The following is a 19629-nucleotide window of genomic DNA, read 5'->3' on the forward strand; positions in this document are numbered from 1 at the left end:
GGCTAGTTAAGGACAGGCAAGCAGAACAGCTGGCATGTCCCAGCACCTGCGCACTTCTCTCTCTCTCTCTCGCTCACTCGCTCTCCCCCTTTGAGACAGGGTCTCACTCTGTCATCCAGGCTAGAGTGCAGTGGTACAATCGTAGCTCTCACTGCAACCTCAACCTCCTGGGCTCCGGTGATCCACCACCTCAGCCTCCCAAGTACTTGGGACTACAGGCATGTGCCATCACATCCAGCTAATTCCTTAAAAGTTTTGTAGAGATGGGGTCTCCATGTTATGCAGGCTGGTCTCAAGTTCCTGGGCTCCAGCAATCCTCCTGTCTCAGCTTCCCAGTGTGATGGGGTTACCACAGTGAGTCACTGTGCCCAGGCTGCACTTCTTTATTCTATTCTGTCTCTCCAAAAAGCAAAACTAATATGAGCTTTTAACATGACAAGTCTCTTGTAAGAGAATAATCCAAAATTTAGTACTTTTTTAATTGGAAAAAATGAACACAAAGAGAAGATTTAAAAAAGCAAGAGGATGTATTTATCTCTGCCAAATATTGGGATTAGGTATAAAATCATTTGAAACTTAACAACTCTTTGCTTAATATGTTGTAAATTTAGAAAATTCTATAATAGAAATTGTAGACAGTAATTGATAATATAGAATCTGAAAGAAATCTGTGATTTTAAGGGAAAAGCAGGTGGTATGGATGCTAAGGGCACCCTTCTCAGATCCTCTTTCGGAGGTGGTACCCACCTCGTCCCCAGCTGCTGTGGATGTTGAAGGGAAACAGCTCACAGCTGTTCCTTCTCTGTAGCTTTGTCCACAGCCACACAAGTCCCCTCCTCCAGGACACTTTGCTCCCTCTTTCTTGGAGACAGACCACTCAGAAGACCACTCCCCGATTAGGAGAGCCTGTCTGCCATGCATCCTGAGCATCCCTGCACATTCTTGTTGCATGTGTCAAGAATGCAAGGCCGGCTCTGCTCTTTACATGGGCCATTCTCAAGGTTGTGTTTGTAGCAAGTCATCTTGAGGAATAAGGCAATGTCTCCTCACAGACAAACAGCAGGGCTGCTTCTCTAAAGAGCAGTGGATCCCCCAAGGGCAGTGTTCCTCTGTTATAACGCAGCCCACAGAGTGTGCGGGAATCCATAATGGGCCATCTGTGTCACCTCTGTGGGTACCGGGGGGCAGGGAGAACTGGCTCAAGCATCATGCTGACACTCTGGTTACGGCTTCTGCTACAAGTAAGGAAGTCATTTGTCTCTAATCCAAGAGTCTTGTGTCTCCTGCCAGCATCCATGAAACAGGCTGGCTTGTTAGTTGTTAAGTAGGGTAGACTTGCAGACCCTGTACAATCTGACACCCCTTAACCTCAAGGTGAGATAAATGTGGTGGTGTGATTGTGCTCTGTGAGGTCAGAATGACGTTAGTTTCTACCTGAGCCCACATTCTTGCTCAGCATGTCACCTGTGCTGTTCTCTTGAGACCACCCCCTGGTATACACTTGAACAAAAATCCCAATTGGAACTCTGCTTCTGGGGAAGCAAACCTGAGACAATGGACATATGGAGGAAAAGATATTTATTCTTATCTTCCTACAGCTGGCATAATAAAGGATAACTTTCCTTCCCATACATGTCACAGCATATTGTGGATGGTATGTATGGTCTAGTATGTGAATGTTTTTTGGAGCAGGGAGGGCGCAGCGTTCCTGGAGGTACTGCAATACCAGGTCCATGTGTGGAGTTGATGGAGCAAGCTCCTATTCCATCTCCCTGCTCCAAAAATCCATTTAATCTCTTGTCCTCAGATAGAGGATGGATCAGATATTAAATTGATAAGAACAGATATTATACTTGATCTTGACCAAAAAGTTGAGAAGCAACAGTATGTGAAATTTTTGATATTGCGAACAGTACTAGAGTTAGCTGTTATTGAATAATGTTATTGATGAATAACGTTATTGAAAATGCTCAGTGGCAGGAAGGGAAGAGGGACTTGAGAGTAGGGGGATTCTATAGAGACTAGAGAGGAACGTTAGATCTGCTTCTCTGACAATTAGCAGGGTCAAGCAGAACTACAGACTAGAACCGCCCCCTGAGGGCTGGAAGAAAATGACTATTTCCTCAAAGATTCAGACTTTGAGACAGGAGGATTGCTGGAGCCCAGGAACTTGAGACTCCTCTGTGGTTATGATGAGCAGAGATTAGAATCAGAATGGAAGTATCAAGAAATGATTAACTTCTTGAAAACCCATGGAAAAGAGAGAAGTGTTTGGAATAGACCAGATCCTTGTAACTAAAAAGAGGTGCGTATGAGTGAGGAATGATTAAGCAATACTTATCATAATGTTGAAAACTTGTATTTAACTTTTCAAGTTTAAAAAATTAAATGTTGAATAGATACAATTTTCAGATATATAAGTAAAGAATGAATAACAACTATACAATTAACATCCAAATACCTGTCACTCATTTCTTTTTTTTTTTTTTTTTAGAGATGGAGTCTCGCTCTGTCGCCCAGGCTGGAGTGCAATGGCGCGATCTCGGCTCACTGCAAGCTCCACCTCCAGGGTTCAAGCAATTCTCCTGCCTCAGCCTCCTGAGTAGCTGGACTACAGGTGCCCACCACCATGCCTGGCTAATTTTTTTTATATTTTAGTAGAAACAGGGTTTCACCATACTGTCACTCAATTTTTTAAAAACACATTACCTTTAAGTCTCCTGTACACCCCTGCGTGATTTCCACCCATTTCCTTCCACACATTTCCACCCATTCCTCCCACCTACCACCCCTACCCAAGCAACCCCTATCCTCCCCACAAGCTGCTTTTGCATGTTTCTTGGCCATTCATGTTTTCTCTTAAGTGTTTAATTCCTTTTGCCTTTGGGTTGTGCTGTTGATTTGTAGTTCATATTTCAGGCGTGTCGCATAAATCACATACATTTAGATTTGTTGATGTTTTGTTTATACCTAAGCTGATAATCTTTGCTTATTACTGGAACATTTAGTTCTTTTACACTTATTTTAATTACTACTGAATTGAAATTATTTCTTATTTTGTACTTTCACTCTATCTACCTTATTGATGCTTCATTTTTTATTTTATTGCCTTTTTGATGGATTTACTGGGTATCTATTGGATTGACTAGATATTTATTATGTTTTGGGAATTTTGAGCTTCCTGTCTTGGATTGGCGTCTTTTATTAGCTCCCAAACATTCTCAGGGATAATTTATTTGTGTTAGTTTCCTAGGGCTGCTAAAACAAAATATCAAAAACTTTGTGGCTTAAAAGAACAGAAATTTCTTCTCTCACAGTTCTGGAGCCTAGAAGTCCACAATCAAGGTGTTGGCAGGGCCATGCTTCCTCTGGCCCAAGGGAAAAAATCATCCTAAGCATCCCCCACCAGCTTCTGGTGGTTGCTGGTGATGTCTGGTGTTCCTAGGCTTCTAGCTGCACAACTCAACCTCTGCCTCTGTGTTTACACGGCCTTCCCTTCATGTCTCCTCTATCTCTGTGTGTCCTCTCCTCCCTCTTATGAGGACACCAGTCATTGGAGTTGGCACCCACCCTAATCCAACATGACTTCCTCTTAACTTGATTACATGTAAAATACCCTATTTCCAAAGAGGTTCACATTCACAGGTTTCAGGAGTTAGAACTCAGAGGTACCTTTGATTGGAAACACAAGTCAACCCACCATGTTCTTCAGAGGCCCCAGTCTATTTCATTTTTCTCTCCAGCGTTTTGGTAAGACCTTCTCCTCATGTCTCTTAAGTTTGCCTTTCAGATTTTCCATCTGTATTTTTTTCTCTCTGACACACTCTGGGTAATCTCTTCAGTAACCTCTCCCTTTTTATTAATTCTCTCTTTAGCCACATCTAGTCTGCTGTTAAAGCAATCCATCTAAAAACTGGTTACTGAAGTAAACGAAAGATACAGAAATGTAGATGTAAGTTTACAGCTTGATAGATTTTCACAAGCCAAACATGTCCATGTAACCAGCTCTCAGATCAAGAAAGAGATCCTTACCAGCACTTTGGAAGTCCCATTGTATTCCCTTCTAGTCACTACATGAACTCAAGTGTAAATCCTATATGCACCTGTAGTGGCACAAGTTACTTTTTCTTGTTTTTTACACTATATAAATGGAATCATCCAGTGTGTAATATTTTGTGTCTAGCTTCTTTCCCTTGACATTGATTCATCCATTTTTTTGTGTTGTCATTTTTTTCCTTCATATTGTTGTATTACATTGTGTGAATATATCACAATTTATCTTTTCTACTTGATGGACTTTGGGTAGCTTCTGTTTTGGATGATTAAGAACATTCTTGTGCCTGCTGAAAATTTAGACATATTTTTGTTGGGGATAAACATAGTAGTAGTAGTTAATGGGTCAATGAATATGCATAGTCAGCTTTTGTAGATACTGCCAAATAGTTTCCAAGTGATTGGGCACAAAAATCCCTTTTTAAATTAATTGCTGGTTTAGATTTCTGGTAGTTTGAGTAATTTATGGGAAGACTGCTTGGTTCATTTGAGTTCTGAATATAAATCACCCATTCAATTAGGCTGACTTGTCAGGAGTCCTAGTAAAAAGTTTTTAGTTGTCCTGACTATGACAAGTATGAGACAGCCTCTAATTCAGGCTGAAGAGTCCTGGCTATTTCCAAAGAGGGACAGGAAACTACAGCTGTTTTAGGGGGGCTTCAGTCTGTTCCTCAGAAGAATGTGAGACAATTATTGTATGGCTCATCCTGCATCTTTATACTTCTGATTTCCTGAATTAACATTTATGTTAATCCATTTGTTATACTTTTTACAAATTGATATATAATTCACATACCATAAAATTCACCCTTTTAAAGTGTACAATTCAGAGGTTTTTAATATAATTACAAAGTTGTGCAATAATTACCGCTATGGAATTCCAAAACCTTTTCATCATCCAGAAGAAACACTGTAGCATCGGCAGCCACTCCCCATTCCCCTCGTCCCTTCAGTTCCTGGCAAGCACTAACGTACTTTCTGTCTCTATGGATTTGCCTATTTTGGATATTCTATATAGATGGAATCATAGAATATGTGGCCTTTTATGTCTGGCTTCTTTCACTTAGCATAACGTTTATAACATTCATGTACTTTGTTGCATGTATCGATATTTCATTCCTTTTTATGGATGATTAACATTTCATTATATGGATTTTTAAAAAATCTGTTCATCAGTTGATAAGCACTTGGATTGTTTCCAGCTTTGGCCTATCATGAATAATGCTGCAGCAAACATCTGCGTACTAGTTTTTGTGAGAATATATGTTTTCAATTCTCTTGGGTATGTACCTAGGAGTGGAATTGCTGGGTCATATGGTAATTCTATGTTTGACATTTTGGGAAATTGCCAATCTGTATTTCAAAGTGGCTGTACCATTTCACATCCCTACCAATAGTGTATAAGGTTCTACATCCTTGCCAACACCTGTTGTTGCCTATCTTTATTATGGCCATCCTAGTGGATGTGAAGTGCTATCTCATTGTTGTTTTGATTTGCATTTCTCTAGTGAAAAATCATGTTGAGCATCTTTTCCTGTGCTTCTTACCCATTTTGCATTTGTATTTGTAAATGTCTATTCAAAGCCTTTGCCCATTTTCCAGTTGGGTTATAATAGTTCTTTATATATCCTACATACTAGTCTCATACCAGTGTATAATTTGCAATTTTTTCCCAATGTGTGGATTTTTTTTTAATAGTTTCTTTGGATCCCAAAACCTTTTTATTTTTAATGAAGTCCAGTTTTTCTATTTTTTCTTTTCTTGCCTGTGCTTTAGGTGTCACATCTAAAAGAAACCATTGCCTGGTCCAAGGTCACAAAGGTTTACCCCTGTGCCTTCTTCTAAGAGCTTTATATTTACTCTTACATTTAGGTCTTTGATCCACTGAGTTCATTCTGCATATGAGGGAAAAGTCCAAATCAATTCTTTTGCATGTGGATAGCCCAGTACCTGTTTGTTGAAAAGATCATTCTTCCCTCATCATTTGTTATACTTTCACTTCAGTAGTTGTGTTTTGAAGTATGTATATTAAATCTTTTATAGGCAACTTTGCATTTAAACTTTGTGCTCTGAACCATCTAATTGTATTCAGGCTGCGTGTGGTGGTTCATTCCTGTAATCCCAGAACTTTGGGAGATCAAGGTGGGAGGATCACTTGAGGTCACAGGTTCAAGACCAGACAGGGCAACATAGTGAGGCCCTGTCCTTCCAAAAAAACTAAAAATTAAAAAATTAGCCAGGTGTGGTGGTGCTCAAGGGAGATCCCTCGAGCCCTGGAGTTCGAGGCTGCAATGAGCGATGACTGTGCCATTGCACTCCAACCTGGGTGACAGAGTGAGACCCCGTCTCCAGAAACACACTGCTGCTGCAAGATGTGTTTTAAGTATGTTCGTGTCGTTTGTGGGTTGTGTGCCTCTGCAGAAAACAGTTACCACGGCAGGCCCGAGGCTGCCATCTTTACAAGGGCAGGCTGGCAAGGCTGGCATTTGGCTGACATCAAGAACTTGGCACTTCCATCCCCTAACTGGTAAGACTGGTTTTGCTGTGTTTAAACTGTTGCATAAACAATGTGATTTGTGGTGACTATCTGCTTTCCTTGTGGAATTCTGTCATTTTGGTAGCTGCTAGGCAGAGGATGCCTACATGACCTGCCCCCAACAAAAATGTCTCTCCTGGGCTTCCTTAGGGACAAACACTGTGCCCATGTCCCTGCATTCTTCACTACTGGAGACAGGTGTATGTGCCGTGTGTTTCCTCATGGAAGGGAGAGAACATAAGCCTGGGCATGGGTTTCTTCAGATTCCACCTGTGCCTTTGTTGTTGTTGCTGCTAATCTTGTTGTGTATTCCTTTGCTGCAATAACTGTTGCCCATGAGTACAACTATATGCTGAGTCCTAGTCCTGACACAGTACCTGCTATGCTTACAGTGTGTGTCCCTCCAAAGTTCACATGTTGAAACTGAACCCCCTAAGGTGATGGTATTAAGAGGTGGAGCCCTGGGAAGTCACTGAACCGTGAGGGCTCTGCTCTTAAGGATGGGATTTGTGCCCTTAGGAAAGGGTTAGAGGGAGACAGCTCACCCTTTTGCCATTCTGCCTTCTGCCATGTGAGGACGCAACACGGCACCGTCCTGGAAGCAGACAGTCAGCTCTCAACACACACTGAATCTGCCAGTGCCTTGATTTTGGACTTCCCAACCTCCAGAATTAGGAGAGATCAATTTCAGTTGTTTATAAATTACCCAACTAAGGAATTTTGTTATAGGAGGAGGAACAGACTAAAACAGCACCCTAGACTATGTCATATAAATATGAGCCTAGACATGCCGTTTAACTTTCAATGGGCCAAGTGTTTAAAGTTTCTGGGTTTTTAAAATTAATTACCTTTGCTGATGCTTCTGACTGGCTCTTTTGACACTTAATAGTTGGCCTAACCCAATGTTGAAATGAAATAATGAATAACTGTATTTAAAGTTCTTTTATTGAGGTTCAACACTCAAGTTCCCTTCGTACTAGATAATGCTCCTAGTGCCCACGAAAACAGATAAATAAGCCTCCCCGGCAAACCCTCAAACCCGTGTTTATCGTTATTTTTCCTTTCATTACTATCGCCTGATAGTAGTTTTACGAAAAACCCATAGTGCTCATATAGTAATTGGAAACACCGTCTACACATATATGATGAAAAATTAGAAGAGAATAACTTACTGAGATCTCAAAAGACAATACTGATTCAGGCAGTAGCTTTCTGTTCTTCCCGCCCCGCCCCGCTCCCCGCCACCACCGCCCCTTCCAGCTGGGTCCATTTGTGTGTTTAAAACAAAAGTGCTTTTTCCCCATGCTCTTCCTTTTGGGTGTGGCAGATTTACACCATCAGGCCCTGAAGAGAGGAAAAGTGTGGGGAAAGACAGGATGTGTTTTACGACCAGATAAGCTGTGGTAAGCAGGGGATGAAAGAGTCCAGTAGCTTTTGATTTTATTTTTCTCGGATTTACCATGTATTCTGTGATCAAATAAAACAGGCTAAGAAACACTGATACGTTCAAAATCTTCCCGCCTTTTGTGTGGGACCCACACGTCTATTTGCCCTGTTCCCAATGGGGAAAACCTTGTTGGCAGCTACAACTGCCGGGTTCTCTCTGGAGCTGATACTGTTACAGCTGTAAATACACTCTGGGATGATTTACCCCCAGAGGTCAGCTAGTAAAATACATGAGTAGAATTCCTTAAAGTATGTGATAATTGCTCATCACTATCCAAGTGTGGCATAAATCATAAAAAGAGTTGACAAAATCAGGGTCAAAGAGAATTGAAAAAAATCTGTCACAACCAAAATTTAAATTGACCTCTGTCCTAGAGTATGAGAGCCACACTGAACAGAAAAACCAGATAAATCATTTATAAAATATTCATTTGCAGCCCCATTAACGTTCCTTGTCACCCCATCTCCCCATGTCCTTGGACAAATTGAATGTATAGTAACATCATCCCAGGCCAGGCGCGGTGGCTCACGCCTGTAATCCCAGCACTTTGTGAGGCTAAGGCAGGCAGATCACAAGGTCAGGAGTTCAGGACCAGCCTGGCCAACATGGTGAAACTCCGTCTCTACTAACAATACAGAAATTAGCTGGGTGAGGTAGTAGGCGCCTGTAATCCCAGCTACTCGGGAGGCTGAGGCAGGAGAATCGCTCAAACCCGGGAGGTGGAGGTTGCAGTGAGCTGAGATCACGTCACTGCACTCCAGCCTGGGCGACAGAGCAAGACTCTGTCTCGGGGGCGGGGGGAAAATAAAGAAATAACATCATCTTATACTGTCAAGCTCAAGATGTCTACAGCGTTATCTTCAGGGGAAGTTGTGTCTTTCTCAGGGAAGATATAGATTTCAATTTAGAGCAAGACAGAGAGAAGTTATATTCAGAGAGGAGAATGCAGTATTCTAACTGAAATGAAAAACAAAGAGTCGTGGTATCACCATTATTATGCAGTCACATTTGAGAAGTTCTGGACAAACAATAAAACACAAAACAAACAAGATATATTTTAAAAAGAAGCATAATTATCTTTCTTGTACATGATGACTGGATCTCTGGGAATTCAAAGGGATCAGCTTAAAGGCTGCCTGATATGATTAGCTCAGGAGAGTGGCAGGGTATGAAAGAAATGAACAAAAATGAAAAGCATATCTTTCACAGCCACTGAAAAAGTACATTGGGCAAGGAATGCTCATTCATAATAACACAAAAATATAAACTATGTGGGAATAACCTCAGATAAGTGTCTACGACCTATATGCAGAAAACTACTAACATTTTAAATATTAATTTTAAAAATCCAGGCATCAGTCAGAGGCCCAGAAAGTGGTGGGCAGAGGGGACAAGAGAAAAGGCTGGGCTCCAGCCTACCTCAGTGCTCTTGAGGGCACGGGGCAGGTGGATTCCAGCCATTTCTGTGCTTTGGAAAAGCTGCCTGATGGTGTTTTAGTCTTTGCACGAGCTGCATCCTCACTAGTCCTGGCCCACACTTTTGGCTATAGGAGACAGGTACACCCCAACGGGACCCCTGGACCTTAGAGACTACACCCTCCAGCAGTGCCTGGGACTCTCGTAAACGGAGGGGTCAGTAGAAACGTGGTTGCTTTGGACTTACGGAAGGACTAGCTAGTGGTGACGAGCTGAGGCACCAGCGCTACGAAGGCCACTGAGCTGAGGACAGAGTCACGTGGATGCCCTGGAGACATGTACATACATGATGTTTACTATTATATAAAAGTAAAGAAGCAAGGGGAGAAAAGACCCTATGTGTAAACACATCAAAACCATTGTGTTGGTGCAGTGGCTCATGCCTGTAACCCCAGCACTTTGGGAGGCCAAGGTGGGCGGATCGCCTGAGGTTAGGAGTTCGAGACCAGCCTGGCCAACATGGTGAAACCCCGTCTCTACTAAAAATACAAAAATTAGCTGGGCTAGTGGTGGGTGCCTGTAATCCCAGCTACTCGGGAGGCTGAGGCATGAGACGAGGGGCAGAGATTGCAGTGAGCTGAGATTGTGCCCCCGCACTGCAGCCTGGGTGACAGAGCGAGACTCAGTCTCAAAAACAAACCAACAAAAAACCACCGTGTGAACTGTGGATTATGTGCAGATGTATAAGGCCATATCCGAAACCTTGGGAACAGAAGTGTTTCGGAATTAAGACGTGTTTGGCTTTTGGAAATGCCACACAAGGTACAAATAACATATAACACATGTACACCCCACTGCAGAACCACCTGCGCACGGTCTAGAACTGCACCCTTTTGCCATAATTGTCTTTCTGCAGTAAAATGTAACACTGTTCACACAAAATGGAATGAACACTAAATACAGTCTCAGGTGTGTGCAGGTAAGATGATCTTGCTGCCTTAAGAATTATAAACATACTGTGTTTCAGACCCTCATGGATTTTTGAATTACAAGTAAGAGATTGTGGACCTGCATGTTTCTCTTCTCTATTTCTCAAATTTTCTGTAATAATATTGTGGTGAGGTTACGAATGTACTGCCATTGGCCACAGATGGACAGCCATAAGGCTATCTGTCCTTGCCTACAGCAGCTCCATATTCCCCACAAGGTCCCCACCCCGCTGGATAACAGGTTCTTGCAGAGGTGGGCAGCCTCCTCACAGCAGAGCTAGAGAAGCCAGTCCCCAGCCCTGGGCCTTCTCCCACGTCTCCATGCCTTGAAAGCTCTCTCCCAACTTGGGTTCTGAGGCAGGGATGGAATGAAGGCCTCTGGATATGAGTCGTCCCTCTCTAACTCCTTTTCCCCACTGTCCTGTGGAAGTGGAAAGGCTGTGTGATGGGCCCTCAACAGGAAAAGCGAATGCAGTAGGCCGAGGACAGGCCGGCCCTAGGGGATGCCCCTGTGGTGTGTGGACTGCCCCTTAAGTTCACTGAATTGAAACCTAAGCCAAGATTTTCAGGCCTGTGGCACAGCTAGAAACCCAGATGATGGAGGAGTTCCATGGCGTGTAAGGCAGAGATTCAGACTCAGAAATTAGGGAGGTGGCTTCTCACATCCCACATGGGAGGAGATGAAGTCTGAGTTAAGAGTAGCGCAGAGCTCTTCTGATCTGATGAGAACGCGTCAGGCTGGTTTCCTGAGGGACAAGGCCATCAAGTCTGCTGTACAAGCAGCATCTCATCCTTATTCCCAATATTAATTAAACCTTTGATATTGCCATGTCCGGGGGTCTTATATCTGCCTACCTACTCACTCAAGATCTGGGGCTCCCAGATTTTCTTTTCCTTTTATTAGCCCTATCTATCTATCTATCTATCTATCTATCTATCTATCTATCTGCCTACCTATCAATTATCTACCCACCTACCTACCTACCTAACCTGTCTAACCTACCTAGCCTGCCTACCTATCAAGCCTACCTAGGCTATCTATCATCTATCTATCTATCTATCTATCTATCTATCTATCTATCTATCTATCATCTATCTATCTATCTAATCTATGACTTCCAGTAAACACAGGTTCAGTAAGAATAAACCTTAAGCTTTTTCTTCTTCTACCTCATAGTGTTCTCACAGCAGTTGAAAGAAAATGTTTCAAATGATAAATTATACAGATAAATAATATTTCCATTATATATGTACATGCTGTTTCTGAAGGTATTCATCTAGTCTTTTTATTCTTTAAATGAATAGGTTGCACAACAAACATTTCCCTACAATAACTCAAATTTCTCAAACTGTGTTAACATCCTACTCAGATTAATCTTTGTTCCTAAGAGGAGAAAAAGTATAAAATGCTAATCTTACTAATAAAATAATAATAAATATTATTATTTTTGAGACAGAGTCTTGCTCTGTCACCAGGCTGGAGTGCAGTGGTGTGATCTCGGCTCACTGCAACCTCTGCCTCCTGGATTCAAGCAATTCTCCTGCCTCAGCCTCCCAAGTAGCTGGGATTACAAGTGCGAGCCACCATGCCCAGCTAATTTTTGTATTTTTAGTAGAGACAGGGTTTCACCATGTTGGCCAGGATGGTCTCCATCTCCTGACCTTGTGATCCGCCCCACCGTGTCCTCCCAAAGTGGTGGGATTGCAGGCGTGAGCCACTGCACCTGGCCTTTTAAAATTTTTATTTATTTTTATTTTTATTTTATTTATTTATTTTGAGATGGAGTCTCACACTGTTGCCCGGGCTGGAGTGCAATGGCGCAATCTTGGTTCACTGCAACCTCCACCTCCCAGGTTCACGTGATTCTCCCACCTCAGCCTCCCAAGTAGCTGGGATTGCAGGCGCACACCACCACACCCGGCTAATTTTTTGTATTTTTTAGTAGAGACGGGGTTTCACTATGTTGGCCAGATTGGTCTTGAACTCCTGACCTCGTGATCCGCCCACCTCAGCCTCCCAAAGTGCTGGGATTACAGGCGTGAGCCACCGTGCCCAGCCTAAAATAATAATTAAAACAAGTGAATAACAATGTAATATATGATACTGACAAGTTCTATTCAGAGTATATGTCTAGTATTCTACATTTTCTAGGCACTTTAAATGACCTTAAAAAAAAAAACTGAGTTTCAAACTTTTGAGTGTCTCATATCATCCAGTAAATCATTTTTAGTTATCCAATTTTATGCAGGTGCAGTTGGTAATACAAATTTCTGACAACTTTCGTATCTGTTCATCTACAGTCCCTATATTCTTTAAGTGAAAGAAACAGACTGCACAGTAAACACATTAGGCGCCCTCTGACCTAGCATTCTTGGGAGTGGCAGGTGGTCAAACAAGAGTGACAGTGGAGATTAATAAAAGAGTGTTCATGTGCCCTTTATACTCAAAACGTGTAAAAAATATTAGTTATTTCCCAATCTTTTCATTTAGGGCCAGAAGTGATTTAACTAGTGTTCAACTGTGAGAATTTAGAGTTTTCTTGCATAAACCATGGGCATAAGAATTCCAGATTAGGTTTCTTTAAGATGGAGTATGAATTTTAAAATGCCCATAAACAATCCAAGTACAGAATTCTTTCCCCCATCTTTTACAGTTGACTTAATAGTCTCATCTACTTCAAAACAAGTTTTCGTAGTGACTTGACTTTGAAAGCATTCATTTTCTTAAAAACAAGCTCTCATGTCTCACTCATATCTCATCAGTTACATAATATTTAATTGAGGCCGGGCAGGGTGGTTCACGCCTGTAATCCCAGCACTTTGAGAGGCCGAGGCGGGCAGATCATTTGAGGTCAGGAGTTCAAGACCAGCCTGACCAACATGGTGAAATCCTGTCTATACTAAAAATACAAAAAAAAAAAAAAAAAAATAGCTGCGTGTAGTGGCACATGCCTGTAGTTCCAGCTACTAGGGAGGCTGAGGCAGGAGAATCGCTTGAACCTAGGAGGCAGAGGTTACAGTGAGCTGAGATGGTGCCACTGCACTCCAGCCTGGGTGACAGAGCAAGCCTCCGTCTCAAAAAAAAAAAAGAAAAAGAAAAAATATTTAATTGAATTACATTTTAAAATAATCCTTACAGGTGTGGAAAAACTGACTCTTGGTAGGCATACAGTTCAACTGGTGTGAGCCCAAGCGACTGACCTTCTAGAGAATGCCTATGGCCTTCCAATGGTCAGTGCAATGGGCCGTCAGCACGTCTTACGAGGAAATGAAGCGTGTTGGATAGGCAGACCAAACAGCTGTGAGCTGAACGCTGCCACTGTGAGAGCTTTAAGTGGCCTCAATTCCTCTTTTTTGAAGTACACTTTGTGTTTCACAATAATTTGAGATGTACAGAAAAGTTGCAAAGATACCACAGAGTGTCCCCTCAGTTTCCCCCACTGTTAACATCACATTATTACAGTATGTTTGCCACAACTAAGAAACCAACATTGGTTCATGAGAATTACCTAAAACTCTATACTTTATTAGGATTTTACTAATCTTTCCACTAATGTTCCTTTGCTGTGCCAGGATCCCATCCAAGTTAACACACTATAATCAGTCATCGTGTCCATGAGCCTCTTCTGGTCTGCGGCAGTTCCTCAAACTTTCCTTGTTTTTCATAACCTTGACAGTTCTGAGGAATACTAGCCGTGTATCCTATAGAACGTCCCCAATCAACGTTCACCTGTTTTACTCATGATTAGACTGGGCTATGGGTTTTAGGGGAAGAATACCAAAGAGGTGAAGTGGCCTTCTCATCACATCGTGTCAACAATCACATCGTCAACAGGACTTTCCACCGAGGATGTTAACAATTACTGGCCACGGCAGCATCCAACAGGCTTCTCCACTGTAAAGTCGCTTCTTTTTCCCCTTCCCATACTCTACTTTTTGGAAGCAAGTCATTATGTGTAGCCCACCTTCAAGAAGGTGTTGGAGGCGGAATCGTCTTCACCAGGGAATATCTACATTAAGTATTTGAAATTCTTCTGTAAAGCAGCATTGTCTTCTGTTTCCCATCTCCTATTTATTCATTCAGTTGTTTGTATCAGTATAGACTCACGGATAACTATGTATTGAGTTATAATCCAACAGTACATGAGTTTGTTCCAGTTTTGGCCATTGGGAGCTCTTTCAGGTTGGTTCCTGGGTCCCTTTGACATGTCCCATCCTTCTGCTTTTTGAACATTTCCCTACTTGTTCTGGTACTACACGACGCTCTAGGCTCATCTTGTATTTTCTCTGCCCCAGCCCCAGGATCAGCAATGTCTGCAAGGAGCCCTGGTTTCTTTCACTAGAGAATGGTATTAGAAACCCGGATCTGGGTACTGGGTGTGTTCATTGTTACTGGGGTGTCACTGCTTTAGGCGCTCTCACAGCAGGCAGAGCTAGGACATATGTATATGTATAACCCATGTATACACACACACCTATAATTATTTCTGCTTCTATCCATCTGAATCTATAGTAAGCTAATTATGAATTCTTATTGACATCTTGGACAAATGCATTACTACATGGTTCATTTTAGCCTTTTCTACTAATCTGTAACTTCCCTCTCCAACAATAAGAAACCTGGCTCCCTCCATCTATTGGTTTAATATTAAGGACTAACTTTCTTTTTCTCTACTTCATGTAATTCTATAAATTTATCATCTGTAATTTCCACATTTCATTGAAAGGAATATATAACCAGGAGGAGAAATAACAAAAATATGAAATACCTTTCAAGTTTTCCAAGTTCCTATCACAACAGTGAAGAAGTGGACATTTAAATATAGTTACCATTGAGACCACTGGACCCCTTCTGATTACAGGCTCTCAGGAAAGTAAACATCATCAAAAGAGGATAACTATACTTTGTCTTTTCTTTTTGCCACAATATCCTGTTGCAGCAGTTGTTTAGAATAACTATCCAATTTATCATCTTCCCCAAGAAGTTTGAGTTACCAAAGCTGGAAGAATTTATGTTAAAGAGAAAGAAGAATTTCTTTGTGAGAAATTCTTCCGTTTTTACAATTATTAGGGTAATGGATTTCTTGACAGTGGCCAGTGAAGGCCAGAATTATATTTGATTAATTCAAGTCATCTTAAATCTGTAGATGTTTAAAAAAAAAAAACTTAAAAAAAAATCTATTGAAATTCCAGATCTGGCTATAACCCTGTCTTTGAAAAGTTGTCATATTTGGAATGATATTATCACCTTCAGTGTATGAACGATAGAAGTTATTATTGCCATAATATCATCATTAATTAAAATATTGTTACTTCTAAGGCTCAGTGGACTCTGGTCTACATTGATATACCATGGGTACCTGGCTGGCAACAAACAAGACATCATATTCAGAAATGCTTGATGTGTTTGATTTCAATGCTTTGGCGTTATGATATTCTCAAGGGATTTAAAAAATACATGTGAAACCAGGCCAGCTACTGGGATTTTTAGTTTTCAGTATTTTTGGAGATGAGGCCTCGCTCTCACCTCATCCACCCAGGCTGGAGTGCAGTGGCACGATCTCGGCTCACTGCAACCCCTGCTTCCTGGGTTCAAGTGATTCTCCCCCGTCAGCCTCTCAAGTAGCTGGCATTACAGGCACGCACCACACGCCTGGGTAATTTTTGTATTTTTAGTAGAGACGGTTTCGCCATGTTGGCGAGGCTGATCTCGAACTCCTGGCCACAAGTGATCTGCCTGCCTCAGCCTCCCAAAGTGTTGGGATTACAGGCGTGAGCCATTGCATGTGCTCACCTCACAAATCTGACAACAGTATCTCTACACTGCCATTCTTTAAACATCATTAAAAGGTATTGTGAATAGTTTAAATATTAAAAATGTGGAATATAAGAACGATTCTATATATTTGAACACACATTTATGTTCAAATATTCATATGAATAAAAATGCTTAAAACTACCCCTTGGGTAACTAACAACATAAACTTGCGATTGCAAATTTTATGGCTCTTACAAAACAAAAATTAGAATGAAAAAGACCACTTATCTTTACAAGACAAACAAGAGCTTGTCTTCTAACAGCATAACAATAAACGTATTTATTTCTCTGTGCTTTCAAAGGCATCAACAGAAGGGAATCGCTAAAAATGCAGGGAAAAGAAACACTGGGCTGGAGCTTTGGTTTCTAGGCAGATCCTTCTGGAAAGATGCTTAGGCAGAGTCTGGGAGCAGCTCTGACGTCAGTAGCTGCCCCTGGAAGTCAGGTCCTGTTCTACAAAAAGCAGTGACGCACGCCCGACAGCACCCGCGGGGCAGGACAGCGGCTTCACCAGTCCCGCGGGTCCGAATCGCACGCGGCCGGGTCCGCTCTCCCCGGAGAAGAGCCCGGCGTGGACCCGCGTGACGGCCCCAGCGTGCTGCGGCCTCTCCCCGAGGGCCCCTCCACAAGGGTCCCTGCGCGGGCCGGGCTTGGCCGTTGCCGCTCGGGACAACCATCCCCTCGAATTCGCGCTCGCCATCCCTGCCTTCACTTCCCGGGCTGGGAGGCGGGCGACGGCGCGCGAGGTAAAGGAACTTGGGATCCCCGGCGCCGAGGCGGCAGTAGCGCCGTGCACAGCGGCTTCTGAGAGCGGCGTCGACGGGGAGCTGCGTGTGGCTCCCGGTTTCCTGGTTACGTGCGCGCCGGCAGAGCCAAAACCTGCGGCCGAAAACTCCCGCTTCTCCGGAAGGATTAAAGGGCGGGCGCACTACCGGGAGACGTGTCAAACTCAGCGCGCCTCATGGCGGCCGCGGAACCCCGCCCGCCCCGACTCCCGTCCTCCCGCGCCTACTGACTTACCCTGCGCACGCGCGCTGAGGCTCCGTGGGGAAGCCGCGGGCCCCGCCCCAAGGTGGGAGGGCCTGGCGCATCCGCAGCTGGCCAATCAGCGGATGACCTCGCGCGCCCGCCCCCTCCTCCTGCCGCCGGCGCCGGGCTCCACGTGCCAGTGTTTGTGTACGTGCGGCCGTGGCGGGGCTGGACAGGGTCCAGGTGGTTGGGGATTAGGCAGTTCGGGCGTAACCGGAGCTGGGGCGCGGCTGCCAAGGGCCGGCCCGCAAGTGCCATTGGTCTTTAAATTCTCCCGTGCTAGGGCCGGCCTGCGCACTCTTACCTGCCGGGGTGCGGGGAGCGTCCCAGCGCTCTGCACTTCCAAGGACTCTTGTCATCTGCCTTAGGCGGGAAATGCTGTTGCTGGATTGCAACCCCGAGGTGAGACTCGGGCTCACAGAGCCCGAGCTTTTGTTCTGCAGGCTCAAGCTTCCAGACGCGTTTTCTCGGGAACGCGGGGACTGACCACTGGGCGCTGCTTGGTCTCGCCTGGTCAGAGCTGGTTGTGAAAGGCGGGGAGGTTTCCAGCCCGGAGGGGCGCGGGACTGGACAAAGGTGAGAAGGGTGCTGGATCTGTTTTCTTCCCGCAGGTGGATGGTCTGAAGCATTTGCTGGAGACAGGGGCCTCCGTCAACGCACCCCCGGATCCCTGCGAGCAGTCGCCTGTCCACTTAGCCGCAGGAAGCGGCCTTGCCTGCTTTCTTCTCTGGCAGCTGCAAACGGGCGCTGACCTCAACCAGCAGGTAACTAGGTAACTGATTGTTGCTGTGTACAGCTGTCCCCTCCAGCCCAGACCCACACAAACATTTCCCAGACGCCAAGCGTTGTTTCAGCTGTTAAAAACATCTCTATAGCAGCGATGTCCAACAGAAATATAATGCAAGACACAGATGTAATTAAAATTTTTTTTTCCAGTCTTGATGTGAGGACATGAGAAATTTCAAGTTTTTAAGTGGCCACATTAGTAAACGAAACATGAAATTTTAGTATTTGACCCAATTTGTCCAAAATATTATCAGTTCAATATGTAATCAACATAAAGCAATTGCTAATTAGATATTTTATATTTTCTTTTATTCTGTGTCTTCACAATCTGGTGTGACAGCGTATCTCAAATCAGACTAGCCACATTTCAAATACTCTAGCCTTAAGTGGCTGTTGACTATCATATTGAACAGCACAGATCTACAGTTTATTTCAAAAGAAGTAATTGCTACATTACCAAAAGTCTCCCTGCAGCAATTGAAATACTTAGGAGCTATATCCACAAGCATTCTAATTTCCTAAAGAATTTTCTTACTGTAGTTTGCATCTTCCATTGAATGTTAAAGCATGGTGAATTTTAAATTGTAAACTTTTCTGGAAGAACTCTGTATTTATTTGCCTACATTTTAATGTATGCGCATATGGCTTCACGTTTTTATTTATTTTGAGACGGAGTTTGCTCTTGTCGCCCAGATGAGTGCAGTGGCGCGATCTCGGCTCACTGCAACCTCTGCCTCCTGGGTTCAAGAGATTCTCCTGCCTCAGCCTCCCTAGTAGGCGGGATTACAGGCACGCGCCACCATGCCCGGCTAATTTTTGTATTTTTAGTAGAAACAGGGTTTCACCATCTTGGCCAGGCTGGTCTCGAACTCTTGACCTTAGGTGATCCGCCTGCCTCAGCCTTCCAAAGTGCTGGGATTACAGGCGTGAGCCACTGCGCCCAGCCACACGTTATTAATGAAAACGGTATGAAAAAGCAAACTAAAAGAACTTATCAAAAATAAAAAGCTTTTACAGCTTACTGAGGGAAAAAAACAAAAATAAAAAGCTTGAATTAAAAAATTCAGTCCAAAGGAGGAGATTTTTGGAAGGTTCCATACTGAAATGAATATGCAAGCATAGTACATTCCTATGTTTCAAATTAGCCCATGGAGTTGGCTATCCCTAATGTAAACACTGAAAGTATCTAGAAGATCTAAATAAAGGAATGAATGATAATCATTTCAGAGCATATGCTAGAATGTTGAAGTTATAGTCCACTAGTTAAATTCTGCATTCCTGAAATCTTGCACTTGCAAACGATTATCACTAGTTTTTAATTAGAATAGATGTTGATGCAGGTTTAAATGTATCAAAAACACATGACTTCTTAGTCTTAAAAGTGACTAACACTTCTCATTTCTGAAAACAAACCCAAAACCTGAACTGAGAATGAATATTAACAAAACAAACCCACGAAGTTTTTGTGTTCTCTGCCAAAAAAAAAAAAAAATTCCATCCAGTACAATGCAGTTCTAACTAGCTTCCTTAAATAGCTAATATTAGATGTCACTCA

At 43.1% G+C, this 19629-nt stretch overlaps 1 protein-coding gene and 1 non-coding gene across 3 annotated transcripts in view; one reads left to right on the plus strand and one right to left on the minus strand.

The window, feature by feature from the left end:
• Positions 1–1692: 1692 nt before the first annotated feature.
• Positions 1693–1883, minus strand: LOC115836199. Its single transcript, XR_004031177.1, has one exon. It is a non-coding gene; the product is annotated as a U2 spliceosomal RNA (small nuclear RNA).
• Positions 1884–17228: 15345 nt separating this feature from the next.
• ANKRD37 (ankyrin repeat domain 37) overlaps positions 17229–19629 on the plus strand; it is a 29658-nt gene continuing 27257 nt past the window's right edge. For both annotated transcript variants that reach the window (XM_030816397.1, XM_030816398.1), the window contains exons 1-2: positions 17229–17690; positions 17900–18052. In XM_030816397.1, the coding sequence (XP_030672257.1) occupies positions 17664–17690; positions 17900–18052 (180 nt within the window). In that variant the 5' untranslated portion in view covers positions 17229–17663. The remainder of the gene's footprint in view (positions 17691–17899; positions 18053–19629) is intronic.

Source organism: Nomascus leucogenys, chromosome 7b (assembly GCF_006542625.1).
Source record: "Nomascus leucogenys isolate Asia chromosome 7b, Asia_NLE_v1, whole genome shotgun sequence".
NCBI lineage: Eukaryota > Metazoa > Chordata > Mammalia > Primates > Hylobatidae > Nomascus > Nomascus leucogenys.